At 42.7% G+C, this 23,606-nt stretch overlaps 1 protein-coding gene across 1 annotated transcript in view; it reads left to right on the forward strand.

Annotated features, from left to right (window-relative positions):
• USP34 (ubiquitin specific peptidase 34) overlaps nucleotides 1–23,606 on the forward strand; it is a gene marked incomplete in the record, with an annotated part of 5,849,982 nt that overhangs the window by 4,477,611 nt on the left and 1,348,765 nt on the right. The window contains 1 exon segment of the mRNA XM_044061224.1: nucleotides 14,528–14,606. Coding sequence (XP_043917159.1) covers nucleotides 14,528–14,606 — 79 coding nt within the window.

Genomic DNA, 23,606 nt, shown 5'->3' on the forward strand with positions numbered 1-23,606 from the left:
GCAACAGAGAAGAGGAGGACCTCTATTGTTACGGTAAGATTTTACACAGCTATTATTTCCTGCCATCTCTTAAACCTTGCTCCTCCTCCTGAGCATTATTCTGAATGTATTGATGTTAAGTTGTCTATCTCGCCTTTATTCTTGATGGTTGGTTGGGTTCGGAGCCGATCCTCGGCTCAGACTCTGCCATCTTCAATAGCTCGAGAGCTGTTTACTTGCTCGAGGCTACCCTAGATCCCATGATGCCTGGCGCTAGTTACTCAGATCTCGTTTGCCGCTTCAGACTGTGAGGTTGTCTTACTGGTTCAGGCTCGTATACCTTTTTGTATTTTCTATTTTTCACTAGAATTTACCTCTTATTAGTGTACTTAATACCTAAAATTGTACTATTAACCCTAGCTAGACTCTTTAAATAGTATCTATCCCCCTGTTTTCTTATATAAAAAAACTCGTTTTACTTAGAGAGTTTTCCCCACCCCTCCCCCTCTCTTCCCTTTTGCGGTAGCCGTTCATATTAGAGGCTAACCCCCTTTTTGTCCTTTCTAGTTTAAAAAAAAACACTTTTTTTAGTAGTAGTAGACTTATTTAGTGTGCATTGTTTAATTAGTATACCTACTAACTTGTTTTTTCTTATAGTGTGTGTGTGTGTGTGTTTTACCTTGGTGTGTGGGTGTGTAAAAATGTCCAAGGATTCAAAAGTGTCCGGATTCAAGAAGTGTGACTCATGCTGTCAGAAGATGTCTCTGACAGATGGTCACACTTCTTGTGTCTATTGTCTGGGTGCGGTGCACCTGCAGGACTCTTGTTCGGTTTGTCATGCTTTTAGCCCAAGAGTTCTGCAGGAGCGCAAAAATAAGTTGATACTCAGGGGTTTGCTCAAGCCCCAGGATTCACCGGCCAAGGTTCAGCCTGTGAAACCCTCCAAGCTACCTAAGTCTTCGGCTCCCGGTTCGGAGCCGTCGCTGGGTGAAACTCCACCATCCACCTCGACTCTGGCTGGAGCCGATGTGCCTCCCTCTCAATCGGCTCCAACAGGTACTTCAGAGCCGTCTCTGAGTCGGAAGAGATCTAGGTCTCCCTCTTTGGAGTTGATACGCTTGGCTCCACGGTCACCTCTGCTCCAATCGGAGCGCAGTCATTAGGTCCTCTCACTCCTCTCAGTCCTCTAGGCTTTCAGATCAGGGCTTGGAGAGAGTGGTCAGTAAGCTGCTGAAATCGCGGGCCCTAGCGAAAATGTTGTCCAGCCCCCCCTCATCAGGTGTCGGCTCCGTCCATTTCTGCAGAGATTCCTCCTCCGACTCCTCTCTTGAGTTGGAGCCAGAGTTCGTTGGGGTTCGACTCGTGGAACCGTCTGCTGCAATACCTTCCGCTTCGGTTCTGTCGTCGGCTCCGATCCCTACCATGGCACCGTCCTTGGAGGAATCTGGGCGCCGAGACTCCATTGTCGGCTCCGAGGGGGCGAGTGGCATCAGACCTTTGTCCGACCCCGTTCTCCCCCTCGGAGCTTCAGCATAGGTGAAGTCCGCTCCTACATCGGCCTTAGAGCCATCTCCCTCAGTGTGAAGAGGAATTCCGGTTTCTTCGGAGCCGTAGTCTTCTCTGCACCCAGGTGGGGGCACCTTCGAGGTCATGAGGAGTGTACTGGCCCCCGAGACAGTCCCACGGTCAACCCCATCAGCTCCTCCCCATATGGTGCCTGCGTCTGCCTCTGTCCCTCCTCCAGACCCCAACCGTGGGGTAACAGCGCTCCAGAGCACCCCTTTGGGTGTTTCTTCCTTTTCCGAGGTCTCCCCTGATCAGTCAGAGGAGCCACCTCGTAAGAGGAAGTGCAAGAGGAAGCATGTTGACTCCCCTGAGTCTGTCGCATGAGATATTGACTTAGAGGATTCAGAAGGGTCCCCGAGATCCCCCTCTGAGGATGTCTCCTTTTCAGACATTTTGGAAATGCTTAGGCAGAGGGGGAACTGGAATACCCTAGCCCCTTCTGAGGATGAGTCGGTATTCCTGGATGCGTTTGGTTCCCGACCTTCCACCTCCTGGGTGTCTCCGCCTTTCGACCCACTCATGTCTGTGGTGTCTCAGAAGGCGTGTTCAGCTCCAGACACAGTGGAACCAACTCCCAGGAGACCTGCTAAATTTATAACTGCTCCTCAGGACAAACGGTTTTTGACTAAGGGCGCACCTGTCGATGCCATGGTGGTAGCAGCAGCCACAAAGAAGGAGTTGGCAGAAACTTCCTTATCTGTCCATCCCCCTAACAAGGAGTCTAGGACTATGGACAGATATGGGAAGCGATTGTTTGCTTCAGCGACCTTCTCCATGAGGTCTCTGAATTATTTGTGCCATTTCACCCGCCTTCAGAGGGATCTCCTTAAACAGCTTGGAGATACCCTCCAAGATCCATCAGCTGAGGGGGCTTAAGCTAAGGTGGCCTCCCAGCTGGCGACTCTGAATTCAGTTGTTAACTCCTCCATGAGGCTCATTTCTTACGCAGCCGATGGTGCGAGTAGAGCCGCAGGCACAGGCGTTGCCCTTAGGAGGCACTCATGGATGTGGGTATGTAATTTTGCGGAGCCCTTCAGAGCATCTTTCACCAATACCCCCTTTGATGGTTCCATTCTCTTCGGATCACGGGTGAAGGACACCCTAACCGGGTGTGAACAAGAAGGCAAGACTCTGTCTGCTGTGGGAGTCCGTTTTTCCACTCCTTCTAGAACATACCCCAAGGGTCAGAAGAGTGGAAAGATGTGGTTCCGGAAACCCCAGGGAGCCTTGCCTGACATACGTGGTGAGTTCCCCTCCAGGGGCAGAGGAGGGAACAACAGACGCCACCCTCATGGCAGAGGGGTCCGCAGAACCAGGGCAGTAGAGAATCTTTCTCTGAGAAGCCCTTTCAGCATCCCTGAAGGGTTTCCCGGCTGCCCGCCTCTGGAGGCAGTCGGGGGAAGGCTCTCACTGTATCCCAAAACCTGGCAAGACCTAACTCAAGACAAGTGGGTACAGTCGATCATATCCAGAGGTTACAAAATCCCCTTTGCTCAACCCCCCGTTAAAGTCAAACAAGTCCCTTCCAGATGTTCCACCCAATCAAAGGGAACAAGCAGCCATAGAGATTTCAAAGCTGCTACACAAAAGAGTCATGCAGAAAGTCCCGGCAGACCAACTCGGATCCGGAACTTACTCAAGGTTCTTTTTGGTACCAAAAAAGACAGGGGACTGGAGACCCATTCTGGATCTCAGCAGATTAAACAGATATGTACAAAGAATGAAGTTTCGGATGGTCACGCTACAGTCCATTCTACCCTTCCTGGGTCAGGACAGTTGGATGTGCTCTATAGATCTTCAGGATGCATACTACCACATCAAGATGCACAGGCGCTCCAGAAGATTCCTTCGCTTCCGGCTGGGAGCCAGTCACTATCAGTTCAGAGCTCTGCCCTTTGGTCTCACCACAGCCCCCAGGGTGTTCACCAAATGCATGGCAGTGGTTACAGCTCACCTGAGACGTCAAGGATTCCAGGTGTTTCCATATCTAGACGACTGGTTCCTTATTGCTTCCACCAGGCATCACCTCCTGCAGGCCAGGGACTACACTATTGAAACTTGTTCCAGGCCAGGTATCACAATAAATTTCGAAAAATCTGCATTGTTGCCCTGTCAGCATATCACTTATATAGGCACAAATCTAAATACCAGGAACATGTTTGCGAACCTTCCACGAGACAGGGTATCACTAATTCGCCAACAAGTACAGATTTTATTAACATGCAGAATGATTCAAGTCAGGTTCGTCCTCCGAACACTGGGTTCCATGGCATCAGCAATTCTTCTTGTCCCCCTGGACCGCTTTCACATGAGAATCATCCAGTGGCTTCTATTCACACAGTGGTGCTTCCAACAGCTTCCCATGTCTCACAAGATTATGATCACAGAAGCATGCAAGAAGCACCTCGCTTGGTGGATGGTCTCCCCGTCAGTGTCCCAGGGCAGACCTTTTGTGCCACCCCCTCCAGTTGCCACAGTGACCATGGATGCCTCCCTGATAGGGTGGGGGGGGCATTATCAGGGCAGGACAGTCCAAGGCACCTGGCAGCCTCACAAGTACCATTTGCATATAAATGTCTTGGAGATGAGAGCCGTGCTTTTAGCATTGCAAGCCCTTCAGGACTCTCTCCCTCCTGGGACCATTGCAGTTCAAACGGAGAATATGTCAGTGGTGTGGTACATCAAAAAGCAGGGCGGAACCAGGTCCTATCCTCTATGTTGAAAAGCATTCAGACTCTGACAGTGGGCGATCTCTTCCCAACGTTTTCTGATCGCAACGCACATCCCTGGGAGTTCCAGCGTCATCGCAGACAGGCTCAGCAGAGCAATTCTCATGCCTCACGAGTGGTCTCTGAATCAGGTAATTGCAGAACAAATCTTTTGCATATGGGGTCAGCCTTGCTGCGACCTGTTTGCCACACCTTTCAACAACAAGTGCAGCAATTTCTTCTCCCTCCTTCCACTTCCCGGCCACTCCCCCAGAGACGCTCTAGTCCACAGTTGGCCTCAGGGACTTCTTTACGCTTTTCCTCCGTTTCCCGTAATACCCAAACTCATACAGAGAGCAACTGCGTTGGGTTGCAAAATGATCCTCATTGCCCCTTACTGGCCTCGACAGATATGGTTCCCATTCCTGCATCATTATCTTCTCGAGCAGCCTTGGATTCTGGATCCTATTCCAGATTTTCTGATTCACCAATCAGGCAGGCTGCATCGATCCCTTCAAACACTCCAGCTCACAGCTTGGTTGCTCCACTTCCAACCTTAGCCAGGCTTTCTAATATTTCCTCTTCTGTACGGGAAATTATCATCTCATCCCACAAATCCACAATGAGGAAAACTTACGCTAGTAACTGGAAATGTTTTTCTTGCTGGGCAGAGGCTAGGAATATAGATCCGTTTTCAGCCCCTGTCCACGGGATTCTGGAATTTTTAGCGGAACTCTTCCATTCTGGTTCCGCTTCTGCTACAATCAGGGTTCAGCTAGCTGCCATTTCGAATTTTCACATTGGGTTGTCTTCTAATAACATCATGCTGTGTAAAGCCTTCCTCAAAGGAACCACTCTGCTTAGGCCCCCAGTAAGGGATCCACCACCTCCGTGGGATCTAAACTTGGTGCTAGCTTCCCTAATCTTGCCACCCTTTGAACCTGCAGCATCTTGCTCCATTAAGTTTTTATCCTGGAAGACTCTTTTTCTGGTAGCCATTACTTCTGCCAGACGTGTTTCGGAACTTCAGGCTCTATGTACTCGTCCCCCATACTTAGTTTTCCATAACGATAAGGTCGCTCTAAGGACCAATTCTTCCTTCCTTCCTAAGGTCTGTACACAAAATAATTTGAAATCAGTCCATAGACCTTCCTGTGTTCTTTCCTAATCACACCAATAACGTAGAATATAAATTGCACCAGCTGGACGTTCACAGACAGCTGCGTTTTTATTTGCATAGGACAAAGGACATCTGGAAATCCAACCAACTCTTCATTTCCTATGCTGAGGGCAGACAGGGCCTTCGTCTCAAAGGTAACATTATCTAGGTGGTTGTCTCGCGTTATTTCATTCATTTACCAGCTGAGAAACAAAAAATTATCTACCAAAGGGCGCTGGCTACCTCGGTGGCCTTCCAATCTAGGTTACCCATGGAATCTGTCTGTGCAGCTGCTACGTGGGCTAACCCACATACCTTCATTTCTCATTACAAATTAGACATTGCTTCCAGGAACAGGGCTGATTTTGGTTCCACTGTTCTGAAGAGTCTGTTCCAGTGAGCCACACAGGATAGTAGGTGCTAGGGACGCTGTCCCAACCAGCAAGAATGAAGGCGAGATAGACAACTTAACATAAAGATGTTATGTACCTACCATAACGTTCTATGTTAGTTGTCTTCTTCTCACCTTCTTTCTTGCGTCCCACCCTCCATCCCCTTATCCTAGTGGATCGAGAGGAGCTTCCCCTTTCAAATTTTCATTGGCTGAACCTTCTCTGGTTGTATTTTTCTGCTTGGATAGCTTCACATTTGGGCCCCCAGGGGGCTTCTAAGGTAGTTTTTCTTCTTACTTATGTCTAGTATAGCTTTTTCAAATGAGATCTGAGTAACTAGCGCCAGGCATCATGGGATATAGGGTAGCCTCAAGCCAGTAAACAGCTCTCGAGCTATTGAAGATGGCAGAGTCGGCGCCGAGGATCGGCTCCGAACCCAACCAACCAGCAAGAAAGAAGGCGAGAAGAAAACAACTAACATGGAATGTTATGGTAGGTACATAACTTCTTTTTCCCACAACTTCCATTTATTTCTATGTTTTGACTCCTTCTGTAATCATTTCCTCAGTTATAGCAATTTGTTCCCCCAGAATTTCTGACAGAGTAATTAAAAATAAAGAAAAACAGCAAACCAAAGTCACGGACCTCCAAAACACCAAATTTATTAAAAACTTAGCACTTCGGCATCAGGCCTTCAAACAGTATAAAATCCAAGACTTACATCTCACCTTAACTATTATGAGAATCTAAACAATTAATCAATTAACCAATTATTTAAATCACATATTTCCAGTTACATTTTAACCAATTATTTAAATAACATATTGGTGCAGTGGTTAGCATTGCTGCCTCACAGCAAGAGGTTCTCCGGTTCGATCCTCGGCTGGGGTGCCTTCTGTGCGGAGTCTGCATGTCCTCCCTGTGGTCGCGTGGGTTTCCTCCGGGTGCTCCGGTTTCCTCCCACATCCCAAAGACATGCTGCAGGTGGATTGGACACTCTAAATTGGCCCTAGGTGTGCGTGTGAGTGTGCCTTCTGTGGAAGGTTGGGCGCCGGGCTGGCAACTCGACACCGTAAAACTCCACTGCCATTCAATGTGCGGACAAGGTGATCCGCTGTGGCGACCCCTAACCGGGAAAAAGCCGAAAGAAGAAAAAAAAAAAAAAATTTCCAGTCACATTCTTTATTTAACCCAAAAGGTTCCAGGGTGTTGTATTTTAAAATAAAAGTTTATTTTCTAAATTTATCTGTAGTATTTGCACATTCCCCTAAAAGCACTTCAACTTTTTCTAAAATTTACCCTTTCAAGTCTTCTGCTTTAGCATTGTGTACTAGCGCAAAATGACTACCTAAGGGACTCTCTAGCTTCTGATTTTTGATGTCTTGAATATGTTCTTGAAGGCGAGTTTTAAAAGCTCTGCCTGTCTCCCCTATATAATACACATTACAATTACATTTCAGGTCATAAACCACTCCCTCTGTATTGCACGTATACGATCCCCTAGAGAGGAACTTAACATTATTCTTCTTCTTCTTTCGGCTTTTCCCGGTTAGGGGTCGCCACAGCAGATCATCTGTCCGCTCATGATTGGCAGTGGAGTTTTACAGTGTCGACCCAGCCCGGTGCCCAACCTTCCACAGAAGGCACACACACGCATGCACTCACACCTAGGGCCAATTTTGAATGTCCAATCCACCTACTGCATGTCTTTAGGATGTGGGAGGAAAGCGGAGCACCTGGAGGAAACCCACGCGACCACAGGGAGGACATGCAGACTCCGCACAGAAGGCACCCCAGCCGAGAATTGAACCGGAGACCCTCTTGCTGTGAGGCGACAACGCTAACCGCTGCACCACCGTGGCCACCCAGGAACTTAGCATTATAAATTTTTAAAAATGTGTTCACTGTATGTTTACAAATAGAACATTTATTGCAGGTTAATATACCTGCGTTCTTAGTAGTAAGACTAGCATCTATCGTGACATCTGGTGGCAAAAAAACTGTTATGTGTACTACCTTGTCAGCTAAATTTCTACTTTTGTATGAAACATGAATATATTTTTGCAGCAAATATCTTAAATCTTTATCCCTTATTAACATGGGCCAATATATTTGAACTTCCCTAACAATATTTTCATATAAGATATTAAAAGTAGTAACAAAATATACCTCTCTACCATCTTCTCTATTATTCATATTATTTCTAGAATCATATCTTTTTTCCTTATTATTGTTGACCAAACCAATTGAAGTATTATTTTAATTTGTATTAACCTTATTATATCTGCTTTTTAACACTTTCTCTTTGGATTGTCTCACCATATTTAAATCATAGCCCCTCTTAAGAAACATGTTTTCTGCCAACGCTAATTCTCTTTCAAAAGCACTATCTAAACTGCACAATTTATTTATTTCTAGAAATTCTTTATATGGCATTACCAACGTTAAATGTTGTGGATAGCAACTAGTATCAAAAAGAAAAAGATTATTCTGATCAAATTTCTATGGATGGTAGTGCTAAGGGCCTTAATATCAGTATCTAAAAACGTAACTTGTTGTCCCATTTGAATACCATCAAATTTAAAGCCAGTGCTGTTAGTTTGTAAATCATTTACAAAAAAATTGGGCTTCCTCTATATTGCCATTACACAAAAATATAAGATCATCAATAAATCTAAAATACTGAATTACTTGTGATTTATAAAAATTGTGTGTGTATATATATGCGTGTGTGTGTGTGTGTGTGTGTGTGTGTGTATATATATATATATATATATATATATATATATATATATATATATGTATATATATATTCTATTTCAAACTTAGCCATTACAATGTTGGCATACATAGGGGCAAAAGCTGCCCCCATTGCTGTTCCCTGTTGTTGATTGTAAACATTGTCATTGAATAAGAAATGGTTCAAGGAAAAAACTATCTTACACTTGTTGAAGGTATACCAGTGGAAAAGTGAAGCAAACAAAGAAAAAACCTCTGGTATTCCACCACAGCAAAAATCCACCATGATAGAGTCCTGTGTCAAACAGCAAGCAAATTTAATGGAAAAAGTAAAAACAACATTAAAATTCCGTAGTGATAAAACGATAAGCGCTTTCGGCTATTTCATTTATTTTATTTAAATCCTCCATTAGACCTTTTTGTAGAAATATCTCGTTGAAATGCTTTTTTGGTCAAAACAACACCTATGAACCCTCTCTTAGAAAGCAAAGTACTTTTACTCCAGTAAATCCTCCATTGGTTGAGCTCTTTTCAAGATTATGTGAAGAAGAGATCTTTGAAACTAGGAACTCTACTAACAAAAAGAAATGTACATTTTATAATGACAACCAAAGAAAATGAAGCTTTAAAACAACTTAGACATTCAGATAATTTAGTCATAAAACCAGCGGATAAAGGAGGATGTATAGTCATAATGGAAGCTGAGTGTTACAAGAACAAAATGACAAAAATGTTGGGAGACCAACACACACATAAAAAACTGAATAAGAAGGATGTTACAACAAGAATTACACTTTTTCGTAGCATCTTATATGAACTTTTAATGGAAAGACGTATTACTCAAGAACAATATGAATTCTTGGATACACCTCATCCTTTATACCCTAGTATAAGTGGAATATCTAAAATTCATAAAGACTTACATGATCCTCCTTTACGACCCATTGTCTCTGGTAGAGAATGGATAACGGAACCTCTGTCTATGTTTATAGAAAATGAGTTGAAAAAGGCATTACCGTTTGCTAAGACAGTTCTGAAAGACACTGGCCAATTTTTTCGAACAAACTACACACTTGACAGTGTTTGAAAATCTTATATAGGTAACTGTGGACATTACCAGTTTGTTCACAGTTATTCCTAATGACTATGGTTTGCATGCTATTAATACTTTCCTACGAAGACACAATATAGCAGCAGATTCAATATGTGCTCTGCTAGAACTTGTTCTAGAAAACAACATCTTTATCTATGGAGAAGACTTCTATTTACAAACATGGGGAGTAGCCATGGGTACACCATGTACTAATAGTTATTCAAGCTTGGTGTTAGCAGAATGGGAGCAAGAAACCATCTTCTCGGAAAATAACATATGGCTCCCAGATCAACTATACTATGGTCGTTTTGCTGATGACGTCTTTATCTTATGGCAAGGAAAGATGGAAGAGCTGAATAGCTATGTCGATTACATCAATGGAAGTACTAATTTTCTTACATTTAAAGCAAGTTCATCATATCAAGAAATAGATTTTTTGGATGTTAAAGTCCACCTAGAGCCTAAGGAAGGCATAAATACAAGCATCCATAGGAAAGACACCTGGAGAAACCATTATCTACATAAACAAAGTATGCACCCTGGACATATTTTTAAAAATATCTATGAAAATCAAGTCCTACGGGCATCTAGATTATGCACTAAAGATGAGGAATTTGTTGAAGAACAATGTAAAGTACGGAGATACCTTAAGGAAAGGTCCTACTCAGACAAAAATTTAAGACTCAAACAAAATTTTCAGGAAATAAGGAAAGGCAGAGGCCAACCTTATTTCTCCAAGAAGAACACTTCTTCACAGCAAGCCATTGTTTCTGATAACCATATTCCACAGTTAAATTGTCTGTTAACTTATAGTTCAGACAATAAACAGATATGTGATATAATAAGAAAACATTGGTCAGTATTAACAATGGATGAGAAAATTAAACATATAGTAGGAGAGCAACCGAGATTTCAGTATAAAAACAAGAACAATTTGAAAAGACTTCTATGGTAATAGAGATGGTACCACCACACAAAATATACGTTCAGACAGAAGGGGCACTTTTAAATGTAGTAGATGCAAAGCATGTCCTTACATTGACCGTTCAAATGTCTTTTGTCTCCACTTATGGAAATAAACAATATCACTTTGATGTATATGCTGATTGCACCACAGCACATCTAGTGTATTTGGCCACTTGCCGTCAATGCAATGCTTTTTACATAGGCAAGACTGATCAGAAGCTTAAAGATCGTATACTACGACACTTAAGAGATATATGACAAAAGGAACCAAACAATGCACTAGCAGTGCATATAACACAATATCTGACTCATTCCTTCCTTTTTAAAGCAATTGAAACTGTTATCCAGACCAGCAGAGGAAGAGACGTCCATAATCGAACTGAACTACGTGAAATATCTTGGGTAATTAACATGAGAGCAAATCGTCCCCCTGGACTAAACACTATTGTTCCATTGAAACCCATATTAAAAACTAGAAGGAATACCATTACAACTCAGAACCACTAGACTTGTAATTCATTTTTATTCATTTTTTCCTTTTAGCTGATATTATGATATAATAACTATGTATATATTTCAATTTTGTTAGGTTCATCAAATACAAAATAAGTTTAATAAGTATAATAATCAGCTATTAAGTATTTATTAATTCTGATATGGAAAGTACTTTAGATTTGAATATTGCTTTTCACTAAGGATGTGTGCATGTTCTTGCTTCGTGATAGTCTTGCAACAGGTATATTTGGACATTGTTTTCTATCAAGGCAGTGAATAGGGATGTGATTTCATACATTTATATTTATATATCTAGAGATTATTTAGTGAAAAATGGACTATCTATATAGTAAAATTATATAAAATTATAACGTGCAGATATGAATTTCTGTGCTGACGGAAGCAGAGTTGACATAGTGACCATGCTTTTGGCTATGCCAGTAATATTTTAATAGTTTGGTAGTTATAGATAAGAATTGTTTTGTATATCTAGAAAAGTAGATAACTGTTAAAGAAGATCATATATAAAAATTCTAGAAAGGTGACCTGTTAGTTAAAGTTAATTATAGTAAGTTTATATAAGACAAACAAAGAAAAATAAAACAAATGCTCTTGAAAAAAATTTTTAAAAAGCTAGTATTACACTTTGGCCACTGGATGGCAGCAAAGTGGAAACAGGGAAGCCATGCAGGAATAAAAATGATAGAAATAAATGCTTCTGAAAAATCTTTAAAAAGTTAGTGTCACACTTTGGCCACTCGATGGCAGCAAAGTGGAAACAGGAAATTCATGTTAAACTAAATTCATTGGAATGATACATTCGGCATTTATAGCCAGTAAAAAAACTAGGCAGAGAAGTGCATATTAGCATATAGCTGAAGTAGGATGGGCCAACATAGTATATTAGCATATTTTTGGCACCAATTTTAAATCATAGCTATTGGCTACTTAGTAGTGTAAAGAAGGATTACTGGATATTCTAATAAAGACTAAGAATGAATTGACATGATTGATTTAGAAGTTAACTGATTTTAAACTTTATTGGTTAGCTTTTAGAATAAATATTAGGCATTGCTACCAAAAGATAACGATCTGAAGAAGGCTAAAAAGCCGAAAGCGCTTATCGTTTTATCACTATGGAATTTTAATGCTGTTTTTGCTTTTTCCATTAAATTTGCTTGCTGTTTGACACAGGATTCTATCGTGGTGGATTTTTGCTGTGGTGGAATACCAGAGTTTTTTTCTTTGTTTGAATAAGAAATGGTTATTTTTAAGGCAGAAAGAAACAAGTTAACTTTGAAAATAATATGTTTTGTAAAGTGTTTTATAATAAGTACTATATGTGCTAAATGCACTGGTATTGCTTATGACTGTAATCTGCTTGAAACTAGCATTTACTAAATGTTCAATGTGAATTATTATCTTGGAGCTTTTCTCCCCGGGCCTCCGCTGAAAATGGACAGGTATCCAGTTGGACTATCCCGGTCAGCAAATGTAAAATAAATAAAGTTCTATCATGAAATGGGCTCAAGGGGAATCTCCCAGAAAATAAAAAGTGCTTGCACACCATCGCTGTGTTTTATATTGGTGTACAAGTTTTTAACATCTAGGCATAACCAGTACATATTATTATTCCAAACATTTTTATTAATCTTATTACAAAATGTCCTGGGTATCCTTAATGTATGATGGTAAGGTAACTACATAAGTTTTTAAATATTCGTGCAACAGAATACAAATATTTTTCAAAAAGTATTTCTCAGCTGAAACAATTGTCTGCCACTTAAACTCGCCTTCAGGAACATATTCGAGACATCACAAATCAGAAGCTAGAGAGTCCCTTAGGTAGTCATTTTGCAGTAGTACATAATGCTAAACCAGCAGACTTGAAAGGGTATAATTTAGCAAAAGTTGAAGTGCTTTTAGGGAAATGTGCAAATATTAAGGATAAATTGTTAAGAAAAGAAACTTTTTTTATTTTGAAGTCATACAGCGTCCCTTGCTCATGGGAGTGGTTAGGGTGCACAAAGGTGTCCTAAAGCTTTAGAAGTTGACTGGCAGGTCTGATCCTTGGTAGGATGTACCATATAGCTTAGTCTACTACAGCACAGATCTATTTGAACATCTACTGTTATAGTAGGTTTAATTACAGAACTATACTTTGTTCAGCTGTAAAGTAAGTTTTCAACGTATGGACAAAATTGTTCTTATTTATAGCAAATGATAGCTAGATCCCTTTCAGTTGCTGATGACTTTTGTAGTTAAGACTTAAGATGCCATATTTCATTTGAGCTCAGAAATAGTCTTTTGATCTTAATTGAGTTAACTTGTACAGGAATGTTGCTTGTTGTACTTGTTTGGAACCAGGTTGCACACCATGAGAAATTTTTTTGAGGAGTTGCACCTCTGATTCTCATCCTTTTTTGGATCGCTATTAGAAGTGGTTAATATGCTGATCAGTGGTTGTAGATAAAACCATTATTAGGCTCCTTATTTTATGCATGCATCTAGGCATGTGGCCGTCAGCATTTCAAGTGAATATTACATGGTTTTGTAGGCAGTTTTGCATGTGTTTACTACCACAGTGCTCCATTTCACATGATGGTAAAATTATATCAATATGACGTGCAGTAGTGTTAGAGCGGTGCAGTGGTGCAGCGATTTGTGTTGTTGCCTCACAGCAAGAGGTTCCCCAGTTCAATTCTTAGCTGGATTGCCTTCTGTATAGCCTCCCTGTGTTCACATGGGTTTCCTCCACACTCCAAAGACATGCAGCAGGTGGAGTGGACACACTAAATTGGCCCTAGGTGTAAGTGTGTGGTAAGGATGAATTACCACGGCAGGGCTAGCCATCGAGTGGTGTAAACTTTGGCTCTAGATGATTGTCACTGTTGAAGTGACAGCCAGACCCCATGTGCAAAAATGGGAAAAGGGGTTGAGGATGGATGGATTGATGCAATGTGTGTGTTTTGGGGAGTATTTGGGTAATACTGCTTAGGTCACCAAATTGTATAAGGCAGATCTCCATCTGTCTTCATCGGTCCTCAGTCTTTGTAACTTAATTTGTAATCTACATATTCCAGTCTGAGTGGAGTTCTATATAGCTGTTTGTCAGAGGTGCAGTTGAAGGGTCACTTAGTCATTTTTGTGTGTCTTTAGCAACTACCCAAGTAAAAGTTAAATATTTCATTTTATGTACTGTACATATCATGTCTTTGAGAGCAAAATAATTTTGTGGAAACTATTCTCAGCATTTCCTCTGAAAGCCACTTGTCATTGTTTCATGCATTTCCTGGGTAAGAAGGTAGAAATGAATAAAGATGCAAAACAATAGTCACTTCTAATTAAAAATAATAATAAAAAAAAAGAAATACCAGCAGTGGTGATCCAGCTTTAATTGTATGCAGTTTTGACTGGTTATCTTTTATAGGTATCTCTTTAATGATGCAGAAGTGAAGCCATTTGATTCTTCTCAGCTTGCTTCAGAGTGCTTTGGGGGAGAAATGACCGTAAGTTCTACCATTCACTACTTTTTGTTTAGTGGTAATCAGTGACATCTGTTTTTTTTAGAGTTTGCTATTACTGTGCGTCTTGGGATGGGGGATGGTCATGATTCCCATATTGTAATTTGCATTAGTCCAGTAATGTTTGTATAAACATAGAATATTTAGGAATGTCATACTTTAATGTTATTTTTCATACAGTGATCCAGCTATCTTAATGTTTTTGAGTAGTGTGATTATTTTTTAACTTAGATGAGCAAAATGCAAGTATGAGTAAATTGTATTTATAAAACTGGTTAGTGGTGTTATCCTTTGGAAAGGAATGAGTATTGGGGCAGAGCAGCATAATGTTTATAGAACCCTCAGTTACGTTACCCAAAGCACTTTTTCTCTGAACTCAACACACATTGTGATCATACCATTGTCAGAGTTTGCAAAAAGTCCTCTGCCTGTCATTTGCCATTTAGTCATACTTCGGGTTTGTTTAGAAATTGTATTTTGGGAAAGAAGATAATTTACACATAACATTGATTTATTTCCCCGTGTTCTACATTTGGTGGTGTGTATTGCATATGTCATATTGTGTATTGCTGTGTTGCAAATATGGATTGGTACCATATGTCTGCACATAGGACTGCGGTGGTGGTGCTGCGGTAGCATTGTCGCCCCACAGTAAGACGTCCTGTTCGATTCTCAGCTAGCGCGTCTTCTGGGTGGAGACATGAGTGAATGGGTGTACCTTTGTTGAAGGTTGTGCGTCAGGGCTGGCAACTCTGCATGTAAAAATCTACTGCCAATCATTAGCGGACCGGAGTCCTGCTGTGGCGACCCCTAACCGGGAAAAGCCGAAAGGCGCCACAACCATATGTCTGCATATAATTCCAAGTTCTAAGTTTGGAAGCCTCTTTTAGTGGCATACCAGATGTTCATCGTGCATACAGCTGCAGTCATAACAGATGGGTTTTCCTGCTCTCAGGCGGGTCCTCGGTCGGCTGAATTCCAAAGTCTAGGTCCGGCGTCGGTTGTCGTCGCTTCTTCCGTGACGTCAGTGCGACAGGGGTATAAAAGAACCAGCCAACGCCATTTTCTTCAGTCTTTCTTGCCGTGCGGTGCCCGAAGCAGAAGCAGTTCGCAAGTGCCGGTCGGCCAGTTCCTGAGATTACGAATATTTTTCAACCGAAGACTTCTTGAAAGCTAAGTACCCCGTTGGGGAAACTTTTCTTGCCCCAGACCGATGTCAGACAAAGTTAATAATTGCATTTCATGTGGGAAGCAAATACCGCATAAGGATTTCCATTCCCTCTGTATACCTTGCTTAGGCCCAGACCACGACTTCTCGGCCTGTCGTTTTTGTGCTACATTCAACAGACGCACTATTAAGCGTCGGGCGGAGTTCGCCCAACACTATTTTGGCAAAAAGTTTAATTACAACATGTCGTCGGATACTCCGACTCCAATTTTGAGTAAACGACGTAAAGATAAGGACCGACATACAAGGTCCGCGACTTCTACCGACACCACGCTAAAGCCGACTACATGTGCTCCGGTTCTCAGCGAGGCACCTACACAGGCTCTGACTACCGTTGACACTTCATTAGCGGTGTCTTCTGTGCCCGAGGTCGCAGTTTCTTCGGCCCACACTCTGACTACAGATACCGAAGTCACACTTGGCGGGGAAACTCAGAGTTCAGACAGGCCTGCCACCTCTCAAGGTGTCTTCAGGCCTTCTTCTTCCTTTTCCATTAAGGCTTACACTAAATCTAAAGCAGCCATGCATTCTAAAAGACAAGCTCCACAGGGCCCCTCTCAAGGCTCCATGCCTAAAAAGCAGATGCTCAAAATGGCTGAGGATTTGATTACACTTATCAGGGGTTCTCAACCCCCCTCGGACAAAAGGCCCAGAGTGGAGGAAGAATACCCTTCCTCGGACCAGGCCTCCATTACTTCAGAACATTCTGAGGACCAGGAACATTCTTACTCCCCTTTCGAAGATTCTGATGCAGAGGAGTCCATTCCCTCTGTCTCCCCCCCTGAGGATTTCTCTTTTGGGGAAACCTTGCATACCTTGAGGGAACACTTCCACTGGGAAGGCCAAGAGTACTCAGACTCCAAGAAAAGGCTCAGGGATTTCCTCTTGCTCCCTCAGCACAGGCGTCTGGCTATACCTCCTGTCTTAGACATACTAGATGATGTGTATTCAGAGGCCAGCCTTAACCCAGATTCTTTACCTCCAGCTCCAGTCAAGCCTGACAGGTATTACCGGGTTCCTGATTCACACCAATTCCTATAAAAAAGCCATGCGGCTGACCCAGAAAATATTTCACAGGGTCCCAAGGGAATTAAGGCCTCCACTGCCAAAAATCCATTACCTTCAGAGAGAGATTCCAGAGCTTTAGAAAGGTGGGGGAAAAAGGTATACACCTCGGCCACTTTAACCATGAGGGCATTAAACTGTCAGTTCCATATGTTAAAGTATCAACAGTTTTTGTTATCTCAGTTGAAAAGCAAAATGTCACAACCTGAACAACCAGACTTGAAGGAGTTACAGGATTTGTTGCATAGTGCAGAGCAAGTGGGTAAACATACCTTGTGGTTTTGATGCTTTAGAGGCCTCTTGTAGAGCTGCTGTTACAGGATCAGTCATACGTAGACATGCCTGGCTCAAAGAGCAAACCTTACCAGATCATGTCAAAGCTAAATTACTAGATGCACCTCTTCAGAAAGATGTATTGTTTGGTGTTAAAGCTGAGGAGGTATTAAAGGAAATGGAGGAAAAGGAAAAATCAATGCAAACAGTGAAAGATTTCCTACAGGTACAACCGCCACGTTTCAGTAGAAATTGGCCTTCAGAAAATTGGTCCTTTCCAGCCATGGACAGACCTCAAAGAGGTAGATACAGGCGCCCGAGAGGTAGAGGGCAATCTCAAGGATCATTTAGAGGCAGACAGTGGCAAACACCTACACCAAGAGGGGGTGAGGATAGTTCACAGCCATTCAGAAAGCAGACCCAGTGACTTTCCCCTTTGCATGCCAAGCAAGGCTCAAATGGCAGCACCTTTAGGTGGAAAACTGGCATTATTTTCAAAAAATTGGCATATTGTCACAAAAGACAAATGGATCCTGGACATTATAGACAGAGGCTACAGATTCCACTTTCACACCCTTCCAAAAATGAGAGGCATGCCAAACCTGCCACACAATCAAAGGGCAGAGGCAGAAAAACAAATTTCAGATCTCATGGACATGAAAGCTATTCAAGAGGTACCTGCACAAGAATAGGGTCAAGGTTTTTATTCCAGACTATTCCTGGTACCAAGGAAGGGCAAAGATTGGAGACCTATTTTGGACCTATCCATCCTAAACACATATTTACTCGTACCAAAGTTCAAGATGCTCACATTACAGCAGCTTCTTCCCATGCTGGGCAAGGAGTCTTGGCTGGTAACATTGGACCTCAAGGAGGCATACCTGCATGTCCCAATCAGACAAGATTGCAGAAGATACCTCAGATTTCTTGCAGGTTCATCCCATTATCAATTCTCTGCATTGCCCTTTGGCTTATCTACTGCGCCCAGAGCGTTCACGAAATGCCTGGCATCAGTAATTGCCTTCTACAGACTTCAAGGGATACAAATATACCCATATCTGGACGACTGCCTGATCCAAGCGGACAGCAAACACACTCTTCTGAAACACCTGGCGTTTGTAATAATCTGGGATACACAGTCAACAAAAAGAAGTCAAGACTAATACCCTCTCAAACAATAATTTTCCTGGGTGCCAGCTTGGATACAAACACCCAGATGGCCTACCTCACACCAGAGAAACAAGGGCAATTAACTCAATACTCCAGAAAACTGGCAACCTTCACCAGGCTGACTGCAAGGAAAATCCTGCAGGCTCTGGGATTCATGGCATCTTGCATCCTGCTAATCCCATGTGCAAAGCTGCATATGAGGAAACTTCAATGGTACCTAAAAAACTTATGGTCTCAACACAGCCACAGTTTGGAAGCAATCATACCACTGATTCCATGTCTTCAAAAGGAATTTCTGTGGTGGGCTCAAGCATGCCAAAGAAACATAGGTCTCCCATTCTGCAAGCCTCAAGCAAATCAAGTCATCACAACAGACGCCTCGGACTACGCCTGGGGGGGCGCACATGACAGATCGGTGCATTCAGGGCAAATGGTCACAAAAAGAAAAGCACCTACACATCAATCAAAAGGAAATGCTAGCAGTAATAAATGCTATTATGGCTTTCAAAGACCTACTGCATCCAGGACAGCTATTGATAAGAACAGACAACACCACAGTGATGTGGTACATAAACAAACAGGGAGGAACTCATTCATATCCCCTGTGCAGACTAGCCATGTCCCTTTGGAACACGGCTCTGGAATTGCAAATCCAACTTCAAGCACAATTCCTGCCAGGAAAGGAAAACACACTGGCAGACAACCTGAGTAGAAATATGACAGATCCACACGAGTGGAAGTTGCATCCTCAAGTTTTACAATGATAATTCAAGCATGGGGAAGGCCAGACATAGATCTCTTTGCCACCCACAGAAATTACCAATTGACAAAATTCTGCTCAAGGACCTTTCATCCACAGGCCTGGAAAGTGGATGCATTCTCTTTCAGTTGGACAACAATGACGGTTTATGCCTTTCCACCTCTTCCACTGCTGGCCAAAGTTCTATTAAAAGCCAGAGAAGACAGACCAAAGATGATTCTCATTGCTCCAGACTGGCCAAGACAACACTTGTACCCACTCCTGAGGAGCCTGACTCATTCCCCACCATGGATCCTGCCTCTAATGCCTCTTCTACTGACTCAGCACAACTTCAAAACTCTTCACAGTCAGCTGAAAACACTCAATTTAGCCGCATGGAGGATTCCTTAAATTCACAGCAGACCCTACTCTCCAAGGAGTTGCAGGATGTCATTTTGGAGGCCAGGAGGCCTTCTACTAGAAAAGCCTACTCCGCAAAATGGAAACGGTTTTGTGTCTGGAATCAGAAAAAGGGTCAGAATCCTGGAATACTGAATTTACCTGAAATACTACAGTACCTAGCCGAGCTGCTAAGCAGTGGACTTTCATTCTCCTCCATCAAAATCCATGCCTCAGCCATTTCTGCAGAGTACAGCACTGATCCTCCTTTATTCTCTCACCCTCTCTTAAGACAGTTCCTCAAAGGGGCTAAGAATATAAAACCCCCAAGGAAGCAACCAGTACCTGCTTGGGACCTCAATTTCATTCTAGAAAAACTAACCCTGCCTCCTTTTGAGCCAGCTGCTTCAACAGATCTGCAGTATTTGTCATGGAAAACAGCCTTCCTTCTAGCTATCACCTCAGCACGCAGGGTTTCAGAACTACAAGCCCTCATGGCTGTGCAGCCTTTCATCTTTTTCCATCAGGACAGAGTTTCCTTACAAACCAATCCTTCATTTATGCCAAAGGTAGTATCCAGGATAGCCTTGAATCAGGCTATCCACTTACCTACCTTTTACCCTAATCCACAAAACAAAGGGGAGAGGCTACTACATTCCTTGGACATTCACAGACAACTCCGTTATTATTTGGACAGAACAAAGACTTTCAGAAAATCAGAGCAACTCTTTGTGTCCTATGCTACAGGTGCTCAAGGGAAGCCTATTTCCAAACAGACAATCTCAAAGTGGATAGCCCACAGCATGCGCTTTTGTTACTCTTTTCATGGTAAAACTGTACCTACAGGCATCAGATCTCACTCCACAAGGGCCACAGCTACCTCTGCAGCTTTCCTCAGGGGGGTTCCTACCAAAGATATTTTGGAAGCGGCCACTTGGAGTTCTGTACATACTTTCTCCAAGCACTATCACCTACCATTATACTCCAAAACTAGAGCGGGCTTTGCCACTGCAGTCTTGCAGGGCATCCTGGCTCCACCTAGTTCCACTTAGTGCCTACCACCCCTTTATTAGCTTTGGGATTCTACCCATCTGTTATGACTGCAGCTGTATGCACGATGAACATAGTACAGTTTTGTACCTACCATAAATGTAGATGTTCGAGTGCTAATACAGCTGCAGTCCAGGTTTCCCTCCCTCCTTCCCCTCTTGGGACAGGCCTTATGGTTAACACCTCCTCATACAACCTAATTGGGGTATTCTTTTATGGTGTATTTGCTTGCAACTACTGTTTTTTTATTATATTGCATTTGCTTTATTACATAAATTTATGTTTTGCCTTCCTTCTGACATCTGGGGCAAGAAAAACTGAAGAAAATGGCGTCGGCTGGTTCTTTTATACCCCTGTCGCACTGATGTCAGGGAAGAAGCGACGACAACCGACGCCGGACCTAGACTTTGGAATTCGGCCGACCGAGGACCCGCCTGACGGCAGGAAAACCCATCTGTTATGACTGCAGCTGTATTAGCACTCGAACATCTACATTTGTGGTAGGTACAAAACTGTACTTTTTGCTTTCCTTTTCTGATGATCCCCATTGGCCACATTTCTGAGTTTTCTTTCTTTTTACCTCGAGAATATGTCATCCTGCTTTTGCATGCCATGGTATCATAAGCGGCACATAGCTAGCACCAGTTATGCGATGGTGTGAGGCGTGCTGCTCAGAGAATGCACTCAGCACGTTATGCCTTCAGTTCCTTTTTTGTCACTCTCACAATTTGCATTTTTAGCCTAAAGTTCATTTTGAAAACTTCCAACATGTGATTTGTAGGAAGGCAAAACATTCCAAGGGTTCTTCTGTTCACCATATCATGCCAGTATGTCTACTTCGCCACCTATGTATGAGGAAGGGATGGATTCAAGGCCCTTTTGTTCCAGCTAGATGATGATAAGGTACATTGAGCAAGGCAGTAGAGAAGAAGTGTGTGTCTGTCGGACATAGACAGAAAGGTATCAAATTAACTTCTGTTTGCATCTTTTTGAGAAGTAAATGCACTGATGGATTACATGAGCGACCACTTTCAGTCTTGTCCAGAGTTGAGGATTTTGGGGATTATGGGAGTTAATGCACCATAGACATTGACTTGTTCACTACCTGAAAGAATGTGGCCCACCCACATGTTTTGCTTAGTTCCACGGGGCGCTGAGAGTTGTTGCTCATCTTCCATGACGTCAGATAGTCAGGGGTATAAAGCATGCAGCCAACGCCATTTTATCAGTCTTTTTTGCCATGCGGTGCCCAAAGCAGAATCAATTCATAAGTACCGGTCGGCCGACTCCTGCCATTTTCGTTTTCGAGTTTCAGATCTGAAGTCTTCAACTAAGCTAAGTACCCCATTGGGGATCCTTTTTCTTGCTCTAAACCAATTTCAGTAAAAGTTAACAATTGTATTTCTTGTGGAAAGCAAATACCTCCATAAAGATTTTCATTCATACTGCATTCCTTGTTTAGGCCCAGACCACGACGTACCTCGCTGTCGGTTTTCTGCCTTATTCAAACCACGTACTATTCATCGTCCATTCATTTTCACATCCAAATATTTTGGTACTCTGTTCAATTATCCAGAAATGGCTTCGGTAAGCCACCCGACTACCGACATTCCAAAAAAACGCAAAGATAAAGACAGAGACAGACCGCATAAGTCCATAGCAGCCGACAATGCTTCTCCTAAGCTAGTCGCCAGTTCGCCGGTACTCAGTGAGGCGCTTTCGCAGCCCCCGATACCCACTACTTCAGATTCGCAGGCCTCTACTGATACCCATTCGGAGTCCAGTATGCCGCAAGATGCTTCTTCGACTGTGGAACCTGCGGATGTCTCTACCTTGGTTGGGTCCAGAGCCGCTGTGCAGGCACCGGCTTCTGGTGGTGTATTCAGGCCTACTGACTTGCATATTAAACTGACGCCATCTTCTTCAAGGCCTAAAACTCGATCTATGCCTAAAAAAAAAAGATGCCCAGACCGCATGGTCAGGCCCCTATGCCTAAAAAACAAATGATAAGAATGGCTGAGGACCTTATTACTCTAATCAGGGGGAGCCACCCTTTCCCCTCTAAGAGGCCTAGGACTGATTTTCCTTCTGATTCTTCTGATCAGGATTCTGAAATGTCTGTTTTCTCTGATTACCAAGATTTGCCCTTATCTACCTATGAGGATTCTGATGCAGAGGACTCCATTCCCTCGTCTTCCCCTCCAGAGGATTTCTCTTTCGGTGAAACCTTGCATACTCTTAGGGAGCATTTCCGCTGGGAAAGCCAGGATTACTCTGACTCCAAAAAGAGGCTTAAGGGAATTCTTAATCCTTTAGCTATCCCTCCTGTACTGGACATTGTAGATGATGCCTTCTCGGAATCTAGCCTGCCCCTGACACTTTACCTCCTGCTCCCAGAAAACCTGATAGGTATTACAGGGTACCTGACTCTCACAAGTTCCTCTTTAAAAATCCTTCTGCGGATCCTGAGACCATTTCACAGGGACCCAAGGGCATTAAGGCTACTACTGCCAAAAATCATACCCCCTCTGATAGAGATTCCAAGGTACTGGATAGATGGGGAAAGAAGGTATACACTTCTGCAACTTTGGCCATTAGGGCCATTTTGGCCAGTTTTATATGTTAAAGTATCAGCAGCATATTATTGGATTGCTTAAACAGAAAATGATAATGATTCCTAACTGTGCTGAAAATAAAGAATTACAGGATTTAATGCATTCTGCTGAACAAGTTGGAAAACATACTTTGCAGTGTGGTTTTGATTCATTAGAGGCATAATGCAGGGCTGCTGTCAATGGGTCTGTACTTAGAAGGCTTGCTTGGCTTAAGGAGCGATCTTTGCCAGATCATGTTAAAGCTAAATTACTGGATGCTCCCTTAAACCAAGACCGCCTGTTTGGCAACAAAGCAGAAGTAGTGCTTAAAAAGATGGAGGAAAAAGCTAAATCTATGCAAACTGTTAAAGATTTCGTGCATGTACAGCCTCCCAGATTTAGTAGGCATTGGCCCTCTAAGAATTGGTCCTTTCCTGCATCTTCGAGGCCTTCTCAGTCCAAACACA

This window comes from Protopterus annectens, chromosome 1.part0 (genome assembly GCF_019279795.1).
Source record: "Protopterus annectens isolate FY-2018-M chromosome 1.part0, PAN1.0, whole genome shotgun sequence".
NCBI classification, from domain to species: Eukaryota; Metazoa; Chordata; order Ceratodontiformes; family Protopteridae; genus Protopterus; species Protopterus annectens.